Source organism: Callorhinus ursinus, unplaced genomic scaffold, assembly GCF_003265705.2.
Source record: "Callorhinus ursinus isolate GAN/ISIS: 27379988/994484 unplaced genomic scaffold, GSC_fseal_2.0 scaffold43, whole genome shotgun sequence".
Lineage (NCBI taxonomy): Eukaryota > Metazoa > Chordata > Mammalia > Carnivora > Otariidae > Callorhinus > Callorhinus ursinus.
In genome coordinates this window covers 4,282,389-4,305,959 of record NW_027397105.1, presented here as the reverse complement: position 1 = coordinate 4,305,959, position 23,571 = coordinate 4,282,389, and the positions used below count along the sequence as shown (strand labels likewise).

The 23,571-nt window shown below is 46.9% G+C and overlaps 1 protein-coding gene across 2 annotated transcripts in view; it reads right to left on the bottom strand.

The window, feature by feature from the left end:
* Nucleotides 1-4,562: 4,562 nt before the first annotated feature.
* Nucleotides 4,563-23,571, bottom strand: part of GLP2R (glucagon like peptide 2 receptor) — a 55,806-nt gene continuing 36,797 nt past the window's right edge. For both annotated transcript variants that reach the window (XM_073881708.1, XM_025863907.2), the window contains exons 10-13: nucleotides 22,275-22,363; nucleotides 16,265-16,403; nucleotides 7,139-7,180; nucleotides 4,563-6,195 (exon numbers count right to left, since the gene is read on the bottom strand). In XM_073881708.1, the coding sequence (XP_073737809.1) occupies nucleotides 5,857-6,195; nucleotides 7,139-7,180; nucleotides 16,265-16,403; nucleotides 22,275-22,363 (609 nt within the window). In that variant the 3' untranslated portion in view covers nucleotides 4,563-5,856. The remainder of the gene's footprint in view (nucleotides 6,196-7,138; nucleotides 7,181-16,264; nucleotides 16,404-22,274; nucleotides 22,364-23,571) is intronic.

Sequence of the window (23,571 nt, the reverse complement as noted above, 5' to 3'; positions counted from 1 at the left end):
GGTAGAAATAAGTCAGAGGGGCAAGACTGGGGACAGGGAGCCTGGAGATTACACCTATATAGTCACCCCAGGGGTCCTCGGCTGCAGGGGGGAGGAGGGAGGAGCAGGGATGGCAGCCAGGTGTGTGGCCTGGGTGCCGGGGGGATAGTGATGTCGTCTACCAAGATGGGAAACTCAGGGAGGGTCCCTGGTTTCAGGGGATAATGGCAAGTTCAGATTTGATAGGGTGAGAGAGGTGGGGGCCCTCATTTTAGAGACAAGGAAAAGGAGGCCCAGAGACAGCAAGCAGCTTGCCCAGTGTCAACCAGCTAATGAGCAAAGGTGGGCCAGGGCTGCCCACTGGCCTACACCACCTTGTCAGAGCTCCAGGGCCTGGGACACCTTGGAACTCCACCGATGAGCTCTCAATGTCCTTGTTCTCATTGTTGTGAAGGCCCATCTACTCTCTAGCCTCAAGTTCCAAAATGAGGTCGGAAAAATATACGGAGGTCCCAGACACTTGACCGACCTGTATGGGACCCCGCCGAGGCAGGGGGGTCTTCACGTGTGGGTGTTGGGGGTGAGCCCCCCTCTCTCCTCCCTGCTGGCTTGAGTTTAAAAGCAGAGACACTGCATAATAACCTTGTCGGTCTGTGGTTCAATGAGAGGCACAAAAGGGCTACTGGATCTTCTAGGGCCACTGGAGAACTCAGCAGGGCTAACGTAACTAGCACATCTTCTGTTAGCGTGGGGTGGCAGGGCCGCCACTCTGGCTGGGTCCTGTACAGCTCCAGGATACTCTGTTGGGAAAATGCTGAGAGAATCCAGAAGAAACAGTGCAAAATCCAACTAGACTAAAGAGAAGGGAAAGAGGTGGGGGTGATGTTGAGCCACATTATCAAGATCCAAGGGACAGAAGGACCCAACACGGATCGCTGTGGCACAGATAGGAGTTTATTGACTCATGGAACAGAAATCCCAGGAGTAGCACGAACTTTAGGTCTGGCTTAATCCAGGGGGCTCCAACAATGTCTCAGGGCTCTTCTCCATCTCCTGGTCCTACTCTCTGCCATGGTGTCTCCTTCTCAGGCAGGCTTTTCCCGTTCTGGCAAGAAGGGCCACCAGCAGATGCAGGCTTACTTCTTCACGGTTCCAATATCAGCAAGAAAGAAAAAAAAAAAATTGGTTTTCTGCTGAGAGTCCCAGCCTGAGTCCCAGGACCATCTCTCGTTGGCTCTCATTGGTGATATGCCCATCCCTGACCCAGGATCTGGTGCCAGGGGGAGGTCCTGCTGGGATTGGCTAAGCAGATTTTGTGGCCAGCCTTGGGGCTGAGGGTGGAGTTGAGACAGCTCAAACATCATGGGCTGGGAGTGGGGAGATGTATGGTTCCCAAGGGTCATATTAGTATGAGAGGAATAAATTGTAAAAATAGATGTCCATTCTAGGGACCTTGGGGAAAGTCACTTCACGTCTGAATTTCTGCTTCCTCACATACATGTAAGTTCAAGGGCAGAAATGGGTCTTCTCAAGAGCAGTAATCCAAACTGCTCTTATAGGCTCCAGCCTCTTGTGCAATGCCCCTTGGCTATGTCTTAGCATCCCTAGCTGGTGTCCCTGACAGATTCACCAGTAGATTCGTCAGAGCCAGGTGCCATTGCTACACCAGACACAACATTCTCACCACAACCAAGGCTACATTACTTCTGATGTGCCCGGCCTATGTGCTGGGCTGCTGGTGAACCTTCTGGGTTATGGAATATTATGCAGCCATCAAAAGGAATGAGATCTTGCCATTTGCAATGACGTGGATGGAACTGGAGGGTGTTATGCGGAGTGAAACAAGTCAATCAGAGAAAGACATGTATCATATGACCTCACTGATATGAGGAATTCTTAATCTCAGGAAACAAACTGAGGGTTGGCTGGAGTGGTTGGGGGTGGGAGGGATGGGGTGGCTGGGTGATAGACATTGGGGAGGGTATGTGCTATGGTGAGCGCTGTGAATTGTGCAAGACTGTTGAATCACAGTTTTTTCCCTCTAAAAAAAAAATTGAAATATTTTTAGGGAAAAAAAAAAAGAAGATGATAGCAGGAGGGGAAGAATGAAGGGGGGGAAATCGGAGGGGGAGACGAACCATGAGAGACGATGGACTCTGAGAAACAAACTGAGGGTTCTAGAGGGGAGGGGGTGGGGGGATGGGTTAGCCTGGTGATGGGTATTAAAGAGGGCACGTTCTGCCTGGAGCACTGGGTGTTATGCGCAAACAATGAATCATGGAACACTACATCAAAAACTAATGATGTAATGTATGGGGATTAACATAACAATAAAAAATTAAAGAAAAAAATATATGGTTTGGGCCACGGGGAGTGGCATGTGTCACGGAAACAGTTCTTGTCACTGTCTCCTGGCAACGGCTCTTTTAGAGGTCATGTGTGGCTTCCCTTTGCTCACCACAGCTCAGACCCTGTCCACGGAGCCAGATGGGGACACAGACACCACACTGCCCACTCTACCTCCATTTCTGTCCCTTGGAGGCTACACAAATTTATCAGATGAGGCCAGGTAAGGCTCAGCTGGTATGCCCACCCTTCAAAAAACAAAACAAAACAAAAAAAACCTCTACAAAACTGGACCAACCACACCTATATCAATTATCACTCAGAGTTCTGAGAATCAGTTAAATCTGTTCTTAGGGAGGAATTTCTGAGCTGTACATGTCACAGGTGGAAAGACCCGATTATTTGGACTTCAGCAGAGCACTGTGAGTTTTGGGGGGAGGTTTCACCTTGAAACCTTGTCCAATGTCTTCAACCTTGGTCACATATTAAAACCAGGCTCTGGCCCCCAAAACACAGGCAACAGAAGAAAATAAACAGATAAACTGGACCTCATCATGACTGAAAGCTTTTGTCTATCAAGGGACACCATCAAGAGCATGAAGAGACAACTTACACTATGGAAGGAAATATTTGCAAATTATATAACCGATAAGGGATTAAAATCCAGAATAAGCAAAGAAATTCAACAATTCAACAACAAAAAAACCCAACACGTCCTGATTTTTAAAAACCGGGCAAAGGGTTTGAAGAGACATTTCTCCAGAGAAAATAGGCCAGTGGTCCATATTATCACATGAAAAGGTGCTCAGTATCTTTAGTTACCAAAGAAACGCAAATTAAAACTACCCTAGCTCTCACGTCATACCCCTTAGGATGGTGATTATCAAAAAAAAGTAGAAAGTAAGTGTTGGCAAGGACATTATTCACAGTAGCTAAAATGGGGAAGCAACCCAAGTGTCCGTCAACTGATGAATGGGCTGGAAAATTTCTCCATACAATGGAATATTATTCTGCCACAAAATGGAAGGAAATTCTAGTACGTGCTACAACATGGATGAAACTTGAGAGCAGTTGAAACTTGAGAGGGAGATAAGCCAGTCACAAAAAGACAAATACTGTGTGATTCCACTTATGTAATGTATCTAGAGTCGTCACATGCAGAGAAAGGAAGTACAATGGTGGTGGCCAGGGGCTGGGGTAGAGCCATGGAGGGTTGGTGTTTAATGCGGACAAAGTTTTGGTTTGGGAAGGTAAAAAAGTTCTGGAGATGGTTGGGCAACAGTGTGAATGCACTTGAAGCCGCTGAACTGTAGACTTAAAAGTGGTTAAAATGGGGAATTTTATGTTATCTGTATATTACCACAGTAAGAAGGAAAAAAAATTACTCAAGAATTTCTAACGATACCTACGCCCAGGCTCATTCGGACCAATTGCATCAGAATCTCTGGCTCAGGCCTAGCCGTCAGTGTTTCTAGAAAGTTCCTCAGGTGATTGTCATGCCAGGATTGAGACCCACTAGGCCAGATCTTCAAAGCAACAGGCGGGTGGTTGAGATGGGGGGAGACACTTGCCTCCCGCCCTTTTGACCTCTGACCTCTGTCCCCTACCCCTCTGCCCACTCCTCTCGGTCCCTGAGGAGGCTGAGTGCCTTTTCTTCCAATCCTGTCCGGGAACAGCACACCAGATTCTCCAGGGCACGAGAAACCCTTAGCACCCGTGCGAAACACGTGTCAAAGAATTGACCCAATACAAACCAAATGCAATAAACTTGTTACTTTAATCTTTAGCAAGACAAGAGCAAGCGGGGTGTGTGTGTATGTGTGCGTGTGTGTGTGCGCGTGCCACCCATTTATGGAGTGACAAGGGGGGAGGATATGTTTACAGATGCTTTGGGGGGAAAAAAATTTCCGTCTCCTATTCGAGGCTGGGTCCTGCATAACAGATCCTGGACAGCATCCGATGCTCCCAAAGACATCTCTGTCCTCTGTCATCGACGGGTGTGTGCTGGGTACCAACTCTGAACCCGCTATGCTGGGTGCAGACTGGGAACAAAGCATGCCCCAGCTCTCTAGAAGCTAATGGACCTGACCAGGAAAAGGCAGGGACACTAGCTCAAGGAGAAATTAGAAGGACGTGTACTTTAATGACTGAACGACGGATAATCTGGGTACCCAAAAATAAACCTGTGCTTTGTTGTGCACTTGCCTAATGCCTCTGCTCCGGTTTCTCCTTTTGGAAAGCAGAGCTGGGACTCGGGGTGGGTAGAGGGCCAAAACACGCAATCAACCAAGATAAATAATATTTTGAGGCAATCGTTGGAAAAATAGAAATTCATAGCGCTGTGAACTGCATAAGACCGATGAATCACAGACCTGTACCTCTGAAACAAATAATACATTATATGTTTAAAAGAAGAAGAAGAAGATAGCAGGAAGGGAAAAATGAAGGGGGGGAAGCCGGAGGGGGAGACGAACCATGAGAGACTACGGACTCTGAGAAACAAACTGAGGGTTTGGGGGGGTGGGGGATGGGCTAGCCCGGTGATGGGTATTAAGGAGGGCGCGTACTGCATGGAGCACTGGGTGTTTTACGCAAACAATAAATCATGGAACACTACATCAAAAACTAATGATGTAATGTACGGTGACTAACAGAATAAAATAAAATTAATAAAGAAAAAAAGAAAAATAGAAATTCATGCCCAAAAGTCCACGACGGGCGAAATATCAACATTTTCAATAAAGTCAGGATCAGACTCTGCATTTGCATGAGCCGGCCTCACTTGTCTTACCGTAATCTTGAGCCTTGTTATAATAAAAAGTTGTCTTTAGAAATGGCCCATCCACTGTAGCTTGTGGATTTTAGTTTTTAAAATGTCGTGTTAAAATATTACTTATCTCGACAATGGTTTATTTTTTTTTCAGTGCTGTCTTAAATCTTGTACCCAAGCTAAGTTCCTCACCTGCCTCACCCTAGTCCCCGCCCTGCAGCGCAGGGTCCTTGGCAATGGAGTTGCCAGGTGAAATTCCAGACGTGCAACTTAATTTGAATTACAGATAATGTATACCCCACGGGAAGTACTTACACAACAAGATTATTTATGTATCTGCAATGCAAATCTAATTGAGCATTAAGACTTCTAACTGCTAAATCTGGCAACCGGACTCGACGAGTACCCTACTGTAGGCCCCCTCCCCCGCTAATGGAAGGCAGGATCTAGTCCCGGGCACGTACCCGCCCACCTACACATGCATTTTGCACACTCTAAAAGCCACACTCCTGGGCGTTACCGCGTGTTTCCCTGGAATGTTCCTTCTGGGGTTTTCCTTCGGGCCCCCTGCTTATTGTTTCAGTCCCTGACCTGACCCTAATCCGCCGGGCCCCGCTCAGCCTCCAGAGCACCCTCCACGCCGGGTCTGGAGCATGAGAGACCTGGACATGAACTTCATGCCAAAGTGGGCGCAGTGCGTGGGGAGACCGGTGACTCTGTGCGATCCCCGGGGAGCAGAGCCGGGGCGGTGGGCCTCCAGCCTAGATCTTGCTCTCTTCAAGAATCTCCTCCATGGTGTGGGTCAGGGTGAAGTCCCCCTCGCTGCTCTCGGACACACTGCTGCCCCGGGGCCAGGCTTTGTGTCCCCGCGGGGGCCCGGCGCCCCGCCCCCCAAGGCCCTGCACGGACATGTGCAGGAGCTGCCCATTGCCGCCGCACGAGGTCTGCAGCTTCTGCAGCGTCCCTGTGCCGTCTGCCTGGGACAGCTTCTTGGGATATTTCCCAAAGAATCGGAAGTTCTTCTCCAGGACCCAGGCCCTGCAGCCTGAGTGGCGGGCAAGCAGGAAGCGGACCCAGTGCTTCCGCAGCTCCGCCTTCACCTGCGGAGGAAGAAGAGGGTGGGTTACTGTGCTGGAGTCAGGTCACCGTGTGTGTGTGTGTGTGTGTGTGTGTGTGTGTGTGTGTGTCCTCCTGGCAAGTGTGCCGCTGTGGGGAAACATACCTTCTAACTGGGGGAGATGAGCAGAGAGAAGCAAACAAGCCTACTGCGTGGCCACTGAGCAGGATAGTGGGACAAGTAGACAAAACTTTGAGGTACCCTGTTCCGGAAAAGACTGTGTGCAGGGGGCATAGGACACCTGCCTGGTGGACAGGGCACCCCCCCCCCCGTGGGAAGGCAGGGGCAGCAGGAGTGAGCAGGAGGGAAGAGGGTTTTGCTGTCTGGAAGCCTGCATTCTAGTGGGTGAAAGGGGGCTGGAAATGTCACCGACTCCTAAAGCCAGGAGGAAGCCACCTGCCCTCCCCCTTTCAAGCCTCTTTCCAGGGGAGCAGAGAACTAGTAATAATAATAATAATAATAATAATAATAATAATAATAAGAGTCACCATAGTTAGCAAGTACTGGGCCCTTACCAGGAGCCCAGCAAGCCCAGGGCCACACTATACAGCAGGGACAGCTATTATTCCCATTTTACAGATAAGAAGACTGAGGTCCAAAGAGCTACAGTAACCCGACGGACTCAGACCTGCTAAGTGGGTGAGGCACGGCCAGAATCCAGAGTTCAAGTGGGTTCCCCCTGTCACGCTTAATGTTCTCTGGGTGTCCCCAGCAGGGCCAGGGTTGGGTTCAGAGCCTCTTTCATGCATCCCGACACCTTCTCCCGGCTGTCTGGGCTGCCTCCTGCTCTCCCTACTGGGTGCTCACAGTGCATATTTGCCCCAGTCACTACACATTCCCCCATCACATAACCAGAAACCTCCGGGGGGCAGCAGGATGCCAGCCCCAGCCTCACCGGGACCTGGATGGCAGTTCCAGAGACGTACCTCTCCATTGGCAAAGCAATACTGCAAGGCCATGAGTAATCCCTGCAAAGAAAGGAGGAGGTAGCGTGAGGTTTGACTCAGGACAAGATGTGTCTGGGAGTGGCCTGGAAAGTGCAAAGGCCCCCCTTCTCCTAGTAGCCCCCCGAAGAGGCAGGCAACTACCTTGCTAGCCCTCACTAGAGTTTGTCGTGCCGGTTACGTTAACTTGGATTTCACTGGGATCTCTTCTGACTTTGACCCCCACCACCCGTATCAGCCCAGGTGTTTGCTTAGATGCTTATAGGTTAATGATGATTAAATCCCAAAGACCCTATATTCTTCATTCAATTATCCAAATATTGTACAAGACCACTGTCCCATTTCTACTTGCCCATAGTGAGCAATGGCTAAATTTTTGCCTGAAGTGCTTCCTTTCCTTTTGGGAACTGACCCTGCCCTACTCCCTGGGCTTCTGGCAGGGCTGTCATCGTGGTCCCCATGTTGTACGATGGCCATCACCACCATAATCAGCCCAAATGGGCACGGGACCCAAGCAGGGCCAATGTGAGTTCTTTTCCCTGGGAATGGAGGAAGGGTTGCACTCTCGTCCCTGTGTGTGCCAACCTTACAGTCAAAGTGAGCCTAGAAATGGTAAGAGACGAATGCCTGATCTTGTTTGGGTACCTGGGTCCAGCTACACCTGATCCTGAAATTTTCATTTATGCGCGATAATAAATAACCCCTTCTCTTGTCAGAGCATTTCTTTTGAGAAGATAGATCATTTCCGGCCCGTGGTTTCTCTTCACACATAGATTAAAATAAAAATCCCCCAACCACAGAAGGCACTAAGGTGACCTGGGCTCTGTGTCTGCCTCGCTGACTTCATCCTGTGCCCTGCTTGCGCTCAGCTACTCTATTCCAGCCCCACTGGCCTTCTGGCTTCCTCCAGCATCTCAAGCTAATGTACTAGCTACCCATTACTGTATAACTCAGTGGATCAAAACAGTCAAGATTTACCATCTCCCACACTTTCTACGGGCCAAGAATCCAACTGTGGCTTAGCTGGGTATTTTGGCTCCGGGTCATCCTCCAGGTTGCGGACAAGATGTTGTCAGTGTTCTGAAGGCTTGACTTGCTTCCAAGATGGCTCACATGCCTGCCACGTTGTTGCTGGTTGGTGGTAGGAGGCCTCAGTATCCCCCACAGAGCTGCGTGAGTGTCCTCGTGACATGGCAGCTGGCTTCCCCCAGAGCGGGTGATCCAAGGGAGCCAGGGGAAGCTGCAACCTTGATGACCTGGCCTCAAAAGCCACAGCTTCATGTCCACCATACTTTTAACAGTCACGCAGGTCAACCCTACTCCATGTCAGAGGGCACTCCGCGGGGCCGTGAATACCAGGAGGCGAAGATCCTTGGGGGCCATATTGGAGACTAACTAGCACAACTCATTGCTTACTGAGGTCCCTTCACGCTTTCTGTCTTCTGGACCATTCTTCCCTCAAATCTTTGCAATGCTTAACTGCCAGGAGTCTGGAATCAAACCTGCTCTAGCCAGTGTTTGTCTTCCAGCGTTTCCTGACTCATCTGCTTCCTGATGTGATACCCAGGTGCGCTAACCTGCATACCACGGCTTCCCCCATGACGAGAGCATCTGTGGCCCCTGGGCTATGTGTCTAAGGTACTGGAACTCCATACGCGTGCAGGAACCAAGTACTTGAGTGTCTATGGGAAGAACCTTGTAAAATGCCAGGACTCACAACGAAAGGACACATTTCCAACTGAAGAGTGAAGGTCACAGCGCAGGCTCTCTCCCATCTCTCTTGATCACGTTTCTCTCGCCCCCTGTGGCTAGTAAGGGAGGCTTGGTACTAGAAAAGGAGCTGAAATTGTAAAGGAGTTATAACATGTTGTCCTGGGGGGAAATTCTTTTTTTTTTAATTTTTTATTGTTATGTTAATCACCATACATTACATCATTAGTTCTTGATGTAGTGTTCCATGATTCATTGTTTGTGCATAACAGCCAGTGCTCCACGCAGAACGTGCCCTCCTTAATACCCATCACCAGGCTAACCCATCCCCCCACCCCCTTTCCCTCTAGAACCCTCAGTTTGTTTTTCAGAGTCCATCGTCTCTCATGGTTCGTCTCCCCCTCCAACTTACTCCCCTTCATTCTTCCCCTCCTGCTATCTTCTTCTTCTTTTTCTTTTTTCTTAACATATCTTGCATTATTTGTTTCAGAAGTACAGATCTGTGATTCAACAGTCTTGCACAATTCACAGCGCTCACCATAGCACATACCCTCCCCAATGTCTATCACCCAGCCACCCCATCCCTCCCACCCCCACCACTCCAGCAACCCTCAGTTGGTTTCCTGAGAGTAAGAATTCCTCATATCAGTGAGGTCATATGATACATGTCTTTCTCTGATTGACTTATTTCGCTCAGCATAACACCCTCCAGTTCCATCCACGTCGTTGCAAATGGCAAGATCTCATTCCTTTTGATGGCTGCATAATATTCCATTGAATATATATATACCACATCTTCTTTGTCCATTCATCTGTCGATGGACATCTTGGCTCTTTCCACAGTTTGGCTATTGTGGACATTGCTGCTATAAACACTGGGGTGCACGTACCCCTTCGGATCCCTACATTTGTATCTTTGTGGTAAATACCCAGTAGTGCAGTTGCTGGATTGTAGGGTAGCTCTATTTTCAACTGTTTGAGGAACCTCCATCCTGTTTTCCAGAGTGGCTGCACCAGCTTGCATTCCCACCAACAGTGTAGGAGGGTTCCCCTTTCTCCACATCCCCACCAGCATCTGTCATTTCCTGACTTGTTAATTTTAGCCATTCTGACGGGTGTGAGGTGGTATCTCATGGAGGTTTTGATTTGGATTTCTGGGGGGAAATTCTTATGCTCTTCTTAATGGAAGCTAGAGATCTTGCAAGCTGGCTATCCCGACATCAGTCGCATGTTTGGATTCTGCCCACCAATGAGGGATTTTCTTTCTCTTATGCATTTTTTATTCCATGGCAATAGCTCCTAAACAGGGGCAAGGTGGTACCAGTTTATCACTGTCACACAGTCTCACTGGAGGTTCCCAGCAGCCATGTACAGTTGGCAGGGTGGGTTATATTTGCCTCTGGGCATATATTAGAAGGGGTACCTTTCAGAATCCTCACAAATGAGTTGGCTAAAATAGGATTCCACATCACAAACATGTCTTTTACTTCTTTGGGTTCTTGATTCACTGTTTTAGGAGCCTCCTGGAGTCTGGTTAACTCTGATTCTAGATAAAGTGAGTGTGAAGGGAGTGGTCCCGCAGAAAAGACGGCTCTCACTTCCTGTCACCACTGCTTGGCAGTCTCTCCAAAGATCCCTTGATGGTGGAATTCTTTAAGAAATAAGAAATAAGCACTTGGAAGAGTGAAGGAGCCTCCAAGCATCAAGGAGAGGCAGCTGTTGGGTCCATGCCAATTCCTGCTGATGCACTAAGATATGACTCACCGGATGTGCTCACACATCCGCCCACGCCTACTCTCACCTCTGCCTGGTGGGATGAAGGGGAGCAGGGCAGGGGTACTCAGAAGGTGGGAGGCTTCTGTCCATGTACAGGCTCTGTCAATGTGTTTCCTGGCTCAGTCTGCCGAGCAAATCATGGGTCCTCATGTTCCTCAGTGGTGCATGGTGGTGGGCAGAGCTCCAGCTGCAGGACCAAAGGATCCAGTGTGGTGGTGAGTCTCCAGAAATGACCCCAGGGATCTCTCCCCTCCCTGTAGGCCTATGCTACTCCTCACATGAAGCCGTGGACCTTGTTTTTCCTCCCCTTGAATCTGGGATGGCTTTGTGACTTCCTTCCACCAGGACAACATGGTGGAAGTGACTTTCTGGGACTTCTGAGCCTATGCCTTAAGAGCACTGGAAGTTTCTACCTTCTCCTTCTTAGAACGTTCACTCTGGGGAATGTTCTGAGAGTCCAGCTGCCAGGCTATGAGATGCCCAAGGTAGATGGAGAGGCCATGTGGAGGAGAACCGAGGCTCTGTGATTGAGAGCCTCAGCTGAGCCCCAGCCAACAGCTTGTGTCAATGTCCAGCCATGTGAATGAATCATTTGGGATGTTCCCAAAGATGGGATGTTCCCAAAGATGTTCCCATCTGAGCTTTCAGATGTTTGCAGCCCCATTCAAAAATTGCATGTACCAAAAGTATTGCTCTGCTGAGCCCAGGTGGCCCAGCTTATAGAATCGTTAAAGATAACAACATGGTTCCCGCTTTAAGCCATGAAGTTTTGGGGTCGTTTGTCACATAGCAATCAATGGGAGGACTGAAATAAGCTCCCTTGCCAGAAGAGTCTGACAGGCTGATTCCCCCCCGCTTTTTTAAGATTTTATTTCTTTATTTGAGAGAGAGAGAGAGAGAGAGAGAGACAGAGAGACAGAGCATGGGCATGAGCATGGGCAGGGGGAGGAGGCAGAGGGAGAGGAAGAACCAGGCTCCCTGCTGAGCAGGGAGCCCAATGTGGGGCTCAATCTCAGGACCCTGGGATCATGACCTGAGCCGAGGGCAGATACTTCACCGACTGAACCACTCAGGCGCCCTGAGAGGCTGATTCTTCCTCAGGATTTGTCCCCATAGCTCCCCATGAGCATCTGGTCCTCAGAGGGCCTTGCGTGTGTGAGATCAGCTGACCAAGGGCTCACATGACCAATCAAGCCCTCAGAGGAAGAAAGGCCATTAAAGACTGCTGACATAATAGCTATCAGTTCTTGTTTCATTCTTGACATTTTTAATTTGGGATTACCTTTTAAAGAAGATGAACACCAAACAACATAGGAAACCCAAATTATTAAAACTTCACCATTGAAATACCCTCCCGCCAAAGACTGAAATACATTAAACATGGTTTCATAATGGGAAAAAAAAAAAGGCTAGCAATGGGTCCTGTGTCTCAGCTCAGAGCCACACACAATTCAGTTCCAACAGAAGGAAAAAGGAACCAAAGTTGCCCAGACCACAGGACCCAGGCTCTGTCTCTGGCCTTTGGGGAGCATGCAGTGGGCAGGCACATTCTCTCCACTCTGTCCTTACAATCTCAGCACCTGACTCTACCCAGACAGTAGCTTTAAGACTCTGATACGGGGAACATGGCGTCTCCTGGTTGGGATCCTCACAGAGCATTATGGCGGAGTGCTTCCTGGCAGGGACTTAACCTCTGCAAAGAAACCTCATCTCTGATGGCTATTGGCATATGCAAGTTCTCCCAAGTCCTCTGTCACTAAAGTGGTAGGATAATTTCTCCCTTATGGTGACAATGTGAGGGTTCTATGAAATCAAAAGCATTTAGGAGGAAACAGATGTTTTCTAGTGTTCCATTTTAATTCCTCTTCTGGTATTAGGGCTTTTTTTTTTTTTAAGTTAGTTATTTAGTTTGTGTGTTTTCCAGAGATTATAGCATGTATCTTATCATATCATATTAATACTAGCATAATTCTGGCAAAATATAGAAAACTTCCTTCACTATAGCTTCATTTCCTCCTTCCTCTAAAGATCTAATGATCTTTATAATATAGTTTATGACAAGAATACAGTTTGTAATAATTATTTCATACAATCTAATGTCTTTAAAAACAGTTAATAGAAGAGAAGAGAAAGTATGTATATTTATAGTCTTTTGTATTCACCGTTGTGTTTATATTTTCTAACGCATTTAATTTCTTCCTGTGGATTTGAGCTACTGACTGGTGACATCTTCTAGCCTGAAGGACTTCTTATGATATTTCTCCTGAGGAGGGTTTGCTATCAACAAATTCAGTCTTTGTTTATCCGAGTATTTTTTTTTTAATTTTACCTTCATCTTGAAACATAGTTTTGCCAAATATAGAATCCTTGGTTGAATTGTTTTTCTTTCAATATTTTGATTACATCATATCACTGCTTTGGGACCTCTACTGTTTCTGATTATAGTCAGGTGTCACTTGTATTGTTGGTCCCCGTATGTAATGAGTCATTTCTCTCTTGTTACTTTCAAGAGTTTTCTCTTTGTGTTTGGCTTTCAACAGTTTGACTGTAACATTTCTAGGTGGGGATCTCCTTGTTTTATCTTCTTTGGGATTCATTGAGCTTTCTGGATTCACAGATCAATGTTTTTCATCACCTTTGGGAAGTTCACAGCCATTATTTCTCCAAATGACTTTTCTGCCCCTTTTTCTCTCTCTCGTCCTTCTGGGACTCCCATGTGTATGCTAGTATGCTCAATGGTGTTCCGCAGGTCTCTGAAACTCTTTTATTTTCTTCATCCTTTTTTTCTTGTTTCTCAAATTGGATCATTTCAACCGACTTATCTTCAAGTGCTTTTTTTTCTGTCACCTGATTCTGATATCAAGCATCTCAAGTTAAATCTTCATTTCCATTATTGTACTTTTCAGCTCCAGAATTTTTCCACATTGTCCTTATTTTATAATTTCTCTCTCTGTATTAAGATTTCCTAATTGATGAATCTTTGTCATCAAACTTCTCTTTAATTCCTTAAACATGATTTCTTTCAACCATTTGAACATATTTTTTAAGGATTTTATTTTTAAGTAATATCTACACCCAACGTGGGGCTCGATTTCAAACCCTGAGATTGAGAGTTGCACGCTCCACCAGCTGAGCCAGCCAGGCGCCCCTGAACATATTTATAATAGCTTCCTTGAAATCCTTGGTCTGCTAAAAGACCTCTCAGAGAGTTCTGTTGACTGTTTTTCTTTTTCCTGAGTATGGGTCACACTTTTCAGTTTCTCTGCATGCCTCATAAATTTTTTTTGTTGTTCAAAACTGGAAGTTTTAGAATCTGATCCCCTACTCCCCACTCCCTGGGTGGTTGCTGGTTGTTTGTTTGTTTAGTAATTTTCCTGGGCCACTAGTTCTGTGAAATTTTTCTCACCTGTAGTCACAGCCACTGATGTCTGTGCTCATTTCAAAAATTTTTGGTTTTGTGTTTAAGTCTGACTTCCTGCCCCTGTTTATAACAGCTTAACAATGAGTCAGTGATTGGCCAGAAGTTGTGCTCAACCACCTTAAACCAGTAAGGCTTCCACACTCTTTGACAATGGATCTGTGTGTGGCTTGGAGGACCGGTTCCAAGTTTAGACAGTTTGTAAGTCTTCTGTGGCTTTTACTTTCCACCTCTCTTGTCTTCTGGGTGTGTGTGCAGGAACTCGTGTTCAGCCATCGACATGTGGATATCCTCTCTGGTCTCTCCTGAGTGTGTATTCAACCTTGCACGTGTACACAAGCCTCCAGCCCACCAGAGAGATATGTAGGAGTTGATCAAGGCCCATGATGGGTGTCTCATTCCTCAAATCCTCCTGTTAAATTTCTGGCTAGCTTGCCAGGCTGTTTCTCATCCCAGCTAGGATCACCGTCTCAGGCTGTGACACTTTCATTTCTCGATCCTTTGCCACCGAGATCACTACTATATCTGACAATGGCCAGGGTGTGGGTTTTTCCTGCTCTTTGACTGATCAACATCAAGTCAGCCCCTTTCTGCAGTGAAGCTGCTAGTTTTCACTAGAATTTCCTCACTGATAGAGAAGAGGTTGGAAGACAAGTGCACTTCAGACTAAACCACCAGACCCCACTGTTCTTACTTAGATTTAATAATTTTTCTTGGATAAACTCTTCTCAACCTTTTGTATGCCTTTGGCTGGTTTCCAGGGCCCTCAAATGTTTGCTGTTGTCAATTTTGTGCAATTTTATTGTTGATTTTTGGGGAGGGGATTTGCCAAGCACCTCTCTCCTCCATTTTATAAGTCCTGCCTTATACTAGCATTTTAAGGTTATTAGTCCCAAGGTTACCACTGTATGGGGACTCTGCTGCTGGCGCTGTTTGTGGTGGTCTCTTGCATTCATGGCCTTTGCTACTGAGCCATGCTTTTCAGTATTGATGCCCTTGTGTGGTCTCCTCCCTTTCAGTCCAGGCTGGGTCTGGGATTTGCTTTAGTTTTGTTTTTTTTTTAGGGGGGGGGCGCAGAGTGCACCAAGTGGTGGGGGCAGAGAGAGGGAGAGAGAATCTCAAGCAGGCTCCACAATCAGTGTGGAGCCCAACCTGGGGCTCGATCTCACAACTTTGAGATCATGACCTGAGCTGAAATCAAGAGTTGGATGCTTAACTGACTGAGCCACCCAGGTGCCCCTGGGATTTGCTTTAAATTTTAGAATGCAGCAGAAGTATCACTGTGTGAATTTCAGGCCTAGGCATTTAGAAGGCCTAGAAGCTCCTGCTTTTGTGCTTTTGGGAGCACTGAACAGCCATGTAGGAAGTTCAGCTTCCCTGCTAGACAGAGAAAGAACCTACAGTGAGGGAGAGGCCCTAAGACTGTTATGGAGCTGAGGGATATAGCTGGCAGTGTGAAATGAAGCCCCAGAAATTTGATCCAAATGAAGCCACTCCAGCTGGCCCCAGCCATGTGAGCCTTCCCAGCTTAGGCACCAGACATAAGAGTGGCGAAGCATCTTGGAAGTTCCAGTTCCAGCAGGCATCGCGTGGAGCAGAGGTGAGCCATCCTTACTATGCCCACCTGGATTTCTGTTCCCCAGAATAATGAGAAATAATACAAATTATTGTTGTTGTAAGCTACTAGGTAATGGGTAACAATTTAAGGAATGGATAACCAAAATACTAAGGTAAAGGAACCACAGCTCCTTCCAACACATCTTGACACAACTGTCAAGCTTCAAGAGCCTCCTGGTCTCGACTCACTGGTTCCTACCAAGTTGTATTGTGTTCTGAGTATGTCACCTGAAGCACAGACAATGTTGATTGTGCACAGTGCCTTGCAGAGAACCCAGCAAAAATAGGCCCATAATAAAAGTCTTCTTGTTGACACTCACAGTTAATACGATTGTGAGTCACATCAACTATTATAGCTCAGGAAACAGACCACTTTTCCCTTCTTAGTCACTGAGTCATGCTGGCAGGATCAAGGCAACATTTTTGGTCTACACACCCTTCTCATGCCAAAGACCCTAAAGCTGTAGAGCCTGATGACACTACAACTTCGTTTCCATTTGTGGGCTTTCTCAAATCTCAGCCTGTCTGGGGCAAGGGCATTTGGTTTTCTCCAAAGCAAAGGAATCCTGGTTCAGATGCCTACTTACATGGAAGGAGCTCAGAGTCAACTGAATGAAGAGTCGTATGAGTTTTGAAATTCCTTCCACTTGATCATCAGTGATGAAAGAGAAGAGAATCTCATGAACACCCAACAGAGGAATGAGGACCAGTGTTGACTTTGCCAATCTGCAAATGACAACCAAAAAATTGTCATGAAGGTGACTTTGGAATAGGCAATGTTTACTGCTCTTCTGTGCATGACTTTATTGTAGCTCTTATCATCCTGATAAATAGTTGATCTTCCAGTGTGTCTCCTTGGCTACACATTGAATGCCTTAATGGCCAGTGTGGTCTTGTTTACTGATGCCCCCTTACACCTGACTCATGGCAGATGCTTGGACAACACAAATTGAGTTAATGAATAAATGAACGGATGGATGGATGAATTCTCCTATATGGATTATGAAATGCCTCTAGATCTTAATGTTTTGACTGATGGATAGATTTCCATGTGCATGGCTATCACCCTGGGACACTACGCCCCTACCGGGTTTGACAGATTTCTTAGTACCTGGCTGGCAGTTGCCTCTACTTCTTTCTCTATTCGGGACTTCCAATGTCAGTGCTTTACTAAACCTGAGAAGGGAAAGCAAATGACGTATCCGGGGTCACGCAGCCACTACGTGACAAATCTAGGCCTGGAAGTGAGGCTTGCGACTTCACACTCACACCCTGCACACTCCATGCAGAGCTTGACCGTCAGCCCCCATGCTGCCCCTCAGCCCCAAGACGACAAGGGCTGCAGGAAATGAGAAACTGATCCTCCTCATAAAAAGTGCTGTGTGGAAGCTCGCTGTTGTATACACTCTACATAAAAAGGACAAACATTCCTTTGTACCACCCACGTGCAAAGTGCACAGCTGGGACCCAAACATTCCATATCACATACCGGTGGTTCCCAAACATGGTTTACCATTAGAATTCCTTAAGGAACTTAAAAAGATGGATAGATGATAGATGAGAGAGAGAGAGAGAGAGAAAGAGAGAGAGAGAGAGAGATGGATGAATGGATAAATGGAGAGATGGATGGATGGATGATAAATGGATGGGTAGATAGATGGAGAGATGGATAGTTAGATGGATGGGTAGATAGATGATAGATAGATGGATAGATGGGTGGACGGATAGGTAGATGGATTGATAATAGATAGATGACAGAAAGATAATAAATAGATATAGCTAGCCAGCTAGCTTCCTCAGCCCCAGTGTCAGCCTCCTGAGTCAAAACCTCTGGCTATTGGGTTCTGGAAATGTGAATTTTTAAAGAATTCCCCATGGGATTCTGAGAAGCAGCCACATTGGGAACGACTGCTGTTTTACTATTGGGGCGCTTCTTATTTTAAAACTACCTACATTAGCAAAAATGACTCATATCCAGGGCACAAACAAAGCTACTGTCTTGTACATACACGTTGGAAAAAAAAAGAGTTTAATCCCTAATGACATTTTAGCCCGAGTCACTTGTCTTAAAGGGCCAGACTTGGAGAGATCTCTCCCCACCGATGAACTCCATGGAATTAAAGATGTAGGAACGTCAGCAGCTCATGGATGATGTCCTCGGGAAGGTTTAACCGTACACAAGAGAAAGTGTTTAGTATGGATCCTGCATCCGTGAGAGCCATTCAAGTGTACTGTTACCAAGGAAATGAAAAAAACCTCACCTTGCGTTCCTTCCTTGGCCCCTGCGAGTGCCTGAGTTTGCGACAATTGCTCTGGGTTATCTGGGTTTCAGTGACACATACTTACATACTTAGATGCAGATCCACATCTTACCATCAACTTATTCTTGGGGCCATGCTATGACATTGTGTGTTTTGAATAAGCTCTTTATGTTGGGATAATTTTAGATCTGCAGAAAAGTAGCAAAGAGAGGACAGAGAGTTCCTGCCTATGCTTCCCTCAGTTTCCCCTAATGTTAAATCTTGTATAATCATGGCACACTTGTCAAGACTAGGAAGCCAACATTGGCATGTGACAAATAACTATACTCGATTCCCCTCAGATTTCACCAGTTTTCCCACTTAATGTCCTTTTCATGTGCCAGAATCCCACATGTAGTATGGGATGATTTTTTTTTAAAGAATGACCACCTTTTTAGGAAGCTTTGGGCCATCTTCATAACTGCCAGCTCCCTGGTCGGATGTGAGGGGGTTCCCCATTCCTGATCTCATTCTAACTTCTCCTTAGACAAAACACCATGTGTGTCCCGGTTCAGATGGAAAATCCATAAATATCTATGGCCGTTTACTCTTATGAACTGTATTTATACTTATTTTTCAGCTATAGTCATTTGTTTATTTAAATTGTTTGGTTTATTGCAGTCATTCAGCGATCCAACAAATATTTATGGAGCATGAACCAGCGCAGTGGGAGAGGAGGTGGTGTGGTCAAAGGCAGCAGAGTGTAGGGACAGTATCTGGGCCTGGGTTCAAATCTCAGCACCACCAGTAACTCGCCATGTGGCTTTGGGCAAATTAGTTAACCTCTATCTGTAAAAATGAGGATTATACTACTAATAATATAATATGAAGCACTGAAACAATAAAAAAATTACTGGTAATAATACAATGGATGGTGTCGTTTTGAAGATTACTTTGGCAAGCGTTGAGAATAATGGTATCTGATACTTGATGAATGATCAATAGTGTTTAGCCATCACTGTTTTTAAAAGAAGCCGTCTTTGCCTTCAGGTTGCTTACAACCTCAATGACTTTGATCAATTTTACTTCCATTCGTGACATCTTTTGTTTTTGGTTCCCCACCAGAAAGTCTTTTCAGAAAGGGCTCTGGGGTTCAGCAGGTTAAGAAATGATTCTCCTTTAAGAATTCATCAAGACCTCTGTCCCACACACCACATGGAACATTAAGACCGGTCCTCCAGGGGGACAGCCACCTGGGTGCTGGCAGCCACAAAGAACAGACAACTCTGACCACACTGAGCATCATCGGCTGCTATCTGTCCACATTCCAGGGGCCTGGCCCAGCTCTCGCGCTCCGGGCCAGGCAGGTGCACCATGTAACTCTCCTCCGCTGGAACAGGGAAAACCCAGGGACAGGCCTAGGACTACAGAAGGTTCTCAAGCTCCTAGCAACTTGTCTTTTTGGCAAGACCTAGATATATTTAATTTAAACTTTCCTAAAATATACTCCTGGAGGGGGGCCAAATCTTGAGAGCTACATTCTGAAAGCTCTCAAAATCTGGGAGAGGTGGAGGCAGGCCTGTTTCTACCAGAGTTTGGACAAAATGCACCGGCCCCCATCACCCCTTCCTCTTCACCCTAGCAGGGGGTGACAAAGGAAAACAGACCTGGAGGGGGACAGGGAGGTGGAAGAGGGCAGTGTGAGCTGGGGGGTGACCCACTGGGGTGACGGAACGTAGAAATGAGGGTGTTAGCACTGCTTGCAGAGAAAAATGGGCAAATGCACTCATTGACGCTGTAGGATTCACCCGCCCACGCAGTAAAATAAGGTGGGCTGGTGTGTCCTGAAAGACAGGGCCCTCATTTTTTGCTCATTAATGAGCATAAGCTAACCAATTGTACTATGCTCTGCATGGAGAAAGAGTAAGTAAACAGAAAGCGGATGGCCAACCAAAAAGGTGGGGAAAATCATAAAGAAGCAGCCCTACTTGTGGAGACCCTGGGGAATGAACCCTGCTCTTATCAGGCAGGCGGCACCACAGGGCAGTGGTGGTTTCTCATGGTCAGTAATCCTTCGCACCGACCACTCTGCATTGAGGACGTGATCACCGGCAACATTCTGGTGACTGCTTTAAGTTTCTGGATTATTTGTTGTCAAGTGTGCTAGGAGTGCAAGCACCGGAAGGAAACCTCGCCCCACCCCCGCCTTTCCCAGCCTCTAAGAATGAACAACTGTATAGTCTGGTTTATGTATCAGTCTCTTGTGAGTTCAGCTGACATTAGTCAGCCCTCCAAAGTCTCAGCCACTCGGGAACACTGATAGGTCCCCAGCTCCATCCGCAGGTGGTGGCAAAGTCGCCACGTAAGGTGTTTTACCCTGGGAGGACTCAAGGTGGGCCATGCACCCAGGTTCCTCTTTTCAAGCTTTATCCTTGAACAAGGGTGGGGGAAGGGAAAAGAACTTTCCAGACAGGTTGTATATATCAGACAAGCTATTCCTTCTCCCCTGAAAACAGCTGTCCTGAATCATTGCTCAGCCATGAGGTTCTCCCCAGTATCTTGATTTATGCTTCCTTAGATCCCTAGATCCCTGGCTCCCAGTTGGGTATGCACACTTCATGGCTATGCAAGACAGTCCATTTGGCATCAGAAGAAAATATAGTAAGGAAAGGAAAGATAACCGAAGTTCTATGTGTTAATTTTTAATCTATCCTTTATAATTTTCTATTCTTTGTTGTATTTTATAATAGGTGTTCAACAGACCATGTATATATATGGTGAGGGGCACGCTCAAAATTTCTTCATTGAAAAAGATGCATGATCAGAAAAGTTTGGAAACCACTCTCTTGGATAACTCCAAAGGAGATCCTGCAGAAGGGGATACCGAGGCTGCTTAGAAACACATCTGCCATAGCCCCACTAGAAAATTCCATGCGTTATTTCACGAGAGCATCTGACCCCAGTGGTCCTGCACTCTGTGTGTCAGAATCTCTTGGGGGAAGTCTATAAGAAGTCCATGTGGTGGGGCTCATCTCCACACCTACTGAGTCTGAATACCCAGTGGAGGGCCTCAGGAGTCCGTGTTTTTGGGCTGGCGGGCAGGTGATGCTTACAAGCAGCCAGAAAGGAAAGTTCCTATAGGGGGCGCTGTGGGTCTGGAGCATGGGGAAAGCCCCAGTGGTACATGGCGGGCTTTGGGAGCAGAAAATAACAGGGTGCAGGCTCTTGGTCTGCATGGAAAGTGGTGTTTTGGGATTTGTCTCCTTCCTGCTTCTGTCTCCTGGGAGTGCTGTCCTCTGTTGGGTTTCCCAGATGCCCCAGTGTCCCCTGAACAGACCCATGATGGGAGGACTAGAGCAGCTCTGACCATGGTTTTGGACCTCTACCCTTAGAGAGCAGTTAGAGGCTGAGCCTTGGGAGAAGGGCCAAAGAAGCTTTGAGTCACTTAGAGTCTCCACCAGAGGCGCCAAGAAAGTCGGCGTGTCTCTGTGTTGTCCAAGCCAGCCCAAGTGCCTTGGGGATAGGGGTGTTTGCAAAACATTTGGGCCAATTATAGCATATATTTGTCAGTGCTGAACAATGCGTGTTTGTCCTTTGGGACCTCCTGGACAAACACCACTCACCATATCCGATTAGATTGAGAACCCACATCTTTGGTCTTCCTAAAAAGCAAGAGATGGGTCTCCTGTGCCATTCTCATTTCACACACCCAGAAATCAGGCCCAGGGAGGCCAAGTGACTTGCCCACGGTCACTCAGAGGATCTGGGGCCATGGCCAGCACCAGCCCTTCTGACATGCATTCACACCCAAATACTAGTTTTGGGGAGTTGGGATGTGTGCTCCTTATAGACAGGGTCCACACAGTATCTCTCTTTTGTTCCAAGCACAGTGCCAGGGACCTGGTAGGTGTTCATCAGATGTTTGTTAGATAAAGGGAAAAACTACCTTTCCAGCACACCTAGGTCAGGCCTGATTTTAGTGTTAGTGAGAGAGAAATAGAGTTCCACCTGTCCTCACTCACACCTCTGCCTGTGGCCAAAATCCTTACACTTAGAACCACTCCTTTGGCTCAACCAAGTGGCTCAACCACCCATTCTTGGGGGCATTTTAAGTTTCCTGCTATGGGGAATGTGTGTAACCTTGACCACTCCTTTCATTTCCATGGACCAGGAGGCCCTCACCAGTAGCAAAAACCCCACACAACCCCAAGACACCTTTTTCAGAGGTTCTCTTCTTGATATTCTTGTCTTAGAAGATAGACATACTGATGAGGTGGCTCATGCCCCTCTTCCCAGAACATTAACCAGAATAGCCTGAAGGGGTCAAAACAATCTTGGACCACTGGAGGCCACTCACCTGTACTTATAATCTCTGAAGCACATTTGATGGGCTTTGAGCTTAGAAATGAGAAGCTTGACAATTTTCAGGAAGATGAAGAAATTGACCTTGGAAAAAAGCAGATAGGGGCAAATAAGTGATGGACTCCACATGGTTATGAAATCAAGGTCACCCTGAGCCTGGCCATCGGATCCTTGTCCATGTAAGCCAGGGGAAATGGGGCAGTCGGACATTCAGGTAGTACGCGCTTGTGGCCATCCCCAGTCTTCCTAAGGCCATCTTAATACATCTACACATTATTTTATTTAATACTCACATTAATGCTCTGAAGAAGCCGCACTATTTTTATTTTGTGATACAATGAGAAAACAGAGGCACAGAAGAGGCAAGTACAATTCCCAAGGTTGCACAGTTAGTAAGTGACTGAGCTGGCACTGAATATAGCTTTACCTGAAAATAACCTGTTCTTCACTTAAAAAGCCTCCCTTCTGTAAAGAACTCCAGCCCTATTGGTGTCTAACTTGAGTCCTGTAGCTGCCATGGAATTTATTGGAAAGCACACATTCTCTTCTCCCTAGACTGTATTCCACACCTGTCATGGGCTGGGACAGTTCTACCCTTCATTGTCAGCCTTGATAGAAATGATTAAATATGTCTGCAAATTCTTCAACACTGTACCCTTTGAAAAGCAGAGCCTAATTTTCACCTTGCCACTGGGATGTGAGCTAGACTTAGCTATGTGCATTTCATGAAAAGAACATGGTGGGAGTGAGGCTATGTGACTTCTGAGGTTAGGTCCTCAAAAGGATGGCATCGACCTGGTTCTTTCTCTCTCTCTCTCTCTCTCTGGGAAAAGCCAGCAGCCATGTCGTGAGGACACTCACAACCTGTAGAGAGACCCACCTGGGGGAACTGAGTCCTACCAACAGCCAGCACCACTTGCCAGCCATGTGTGTGAGCCACCTGGGAAGCTGCTTCTCCAGCCCCCGTCAAGCCATCAGATGGTCGCAGCCCCAGCCAACACCTTGACAGCAACTACATGACACATCATGGGGCTCTTGGAGAGGTAGAAGGGCAAGTGGTTCAATGTGGCTGGGACTTGGAGAATGAGAACAAGATTTGTGAAGAGTAAGACGAGAGTGGGGGTGAGGGGAGAACCAGCTCCTGCAGAGCCTTTCATGGTCACACGGAGGAGCTTGGGTTTCCTTCTGAAAGCAATGGAGAGCCAGTGATGAATGTCAGGCAAGAGAGTTACCCGATCAGATTTGCTTTTCTGCACTTCAGAAAGGTCATTTTAACAGCCATGTGGCGGGGG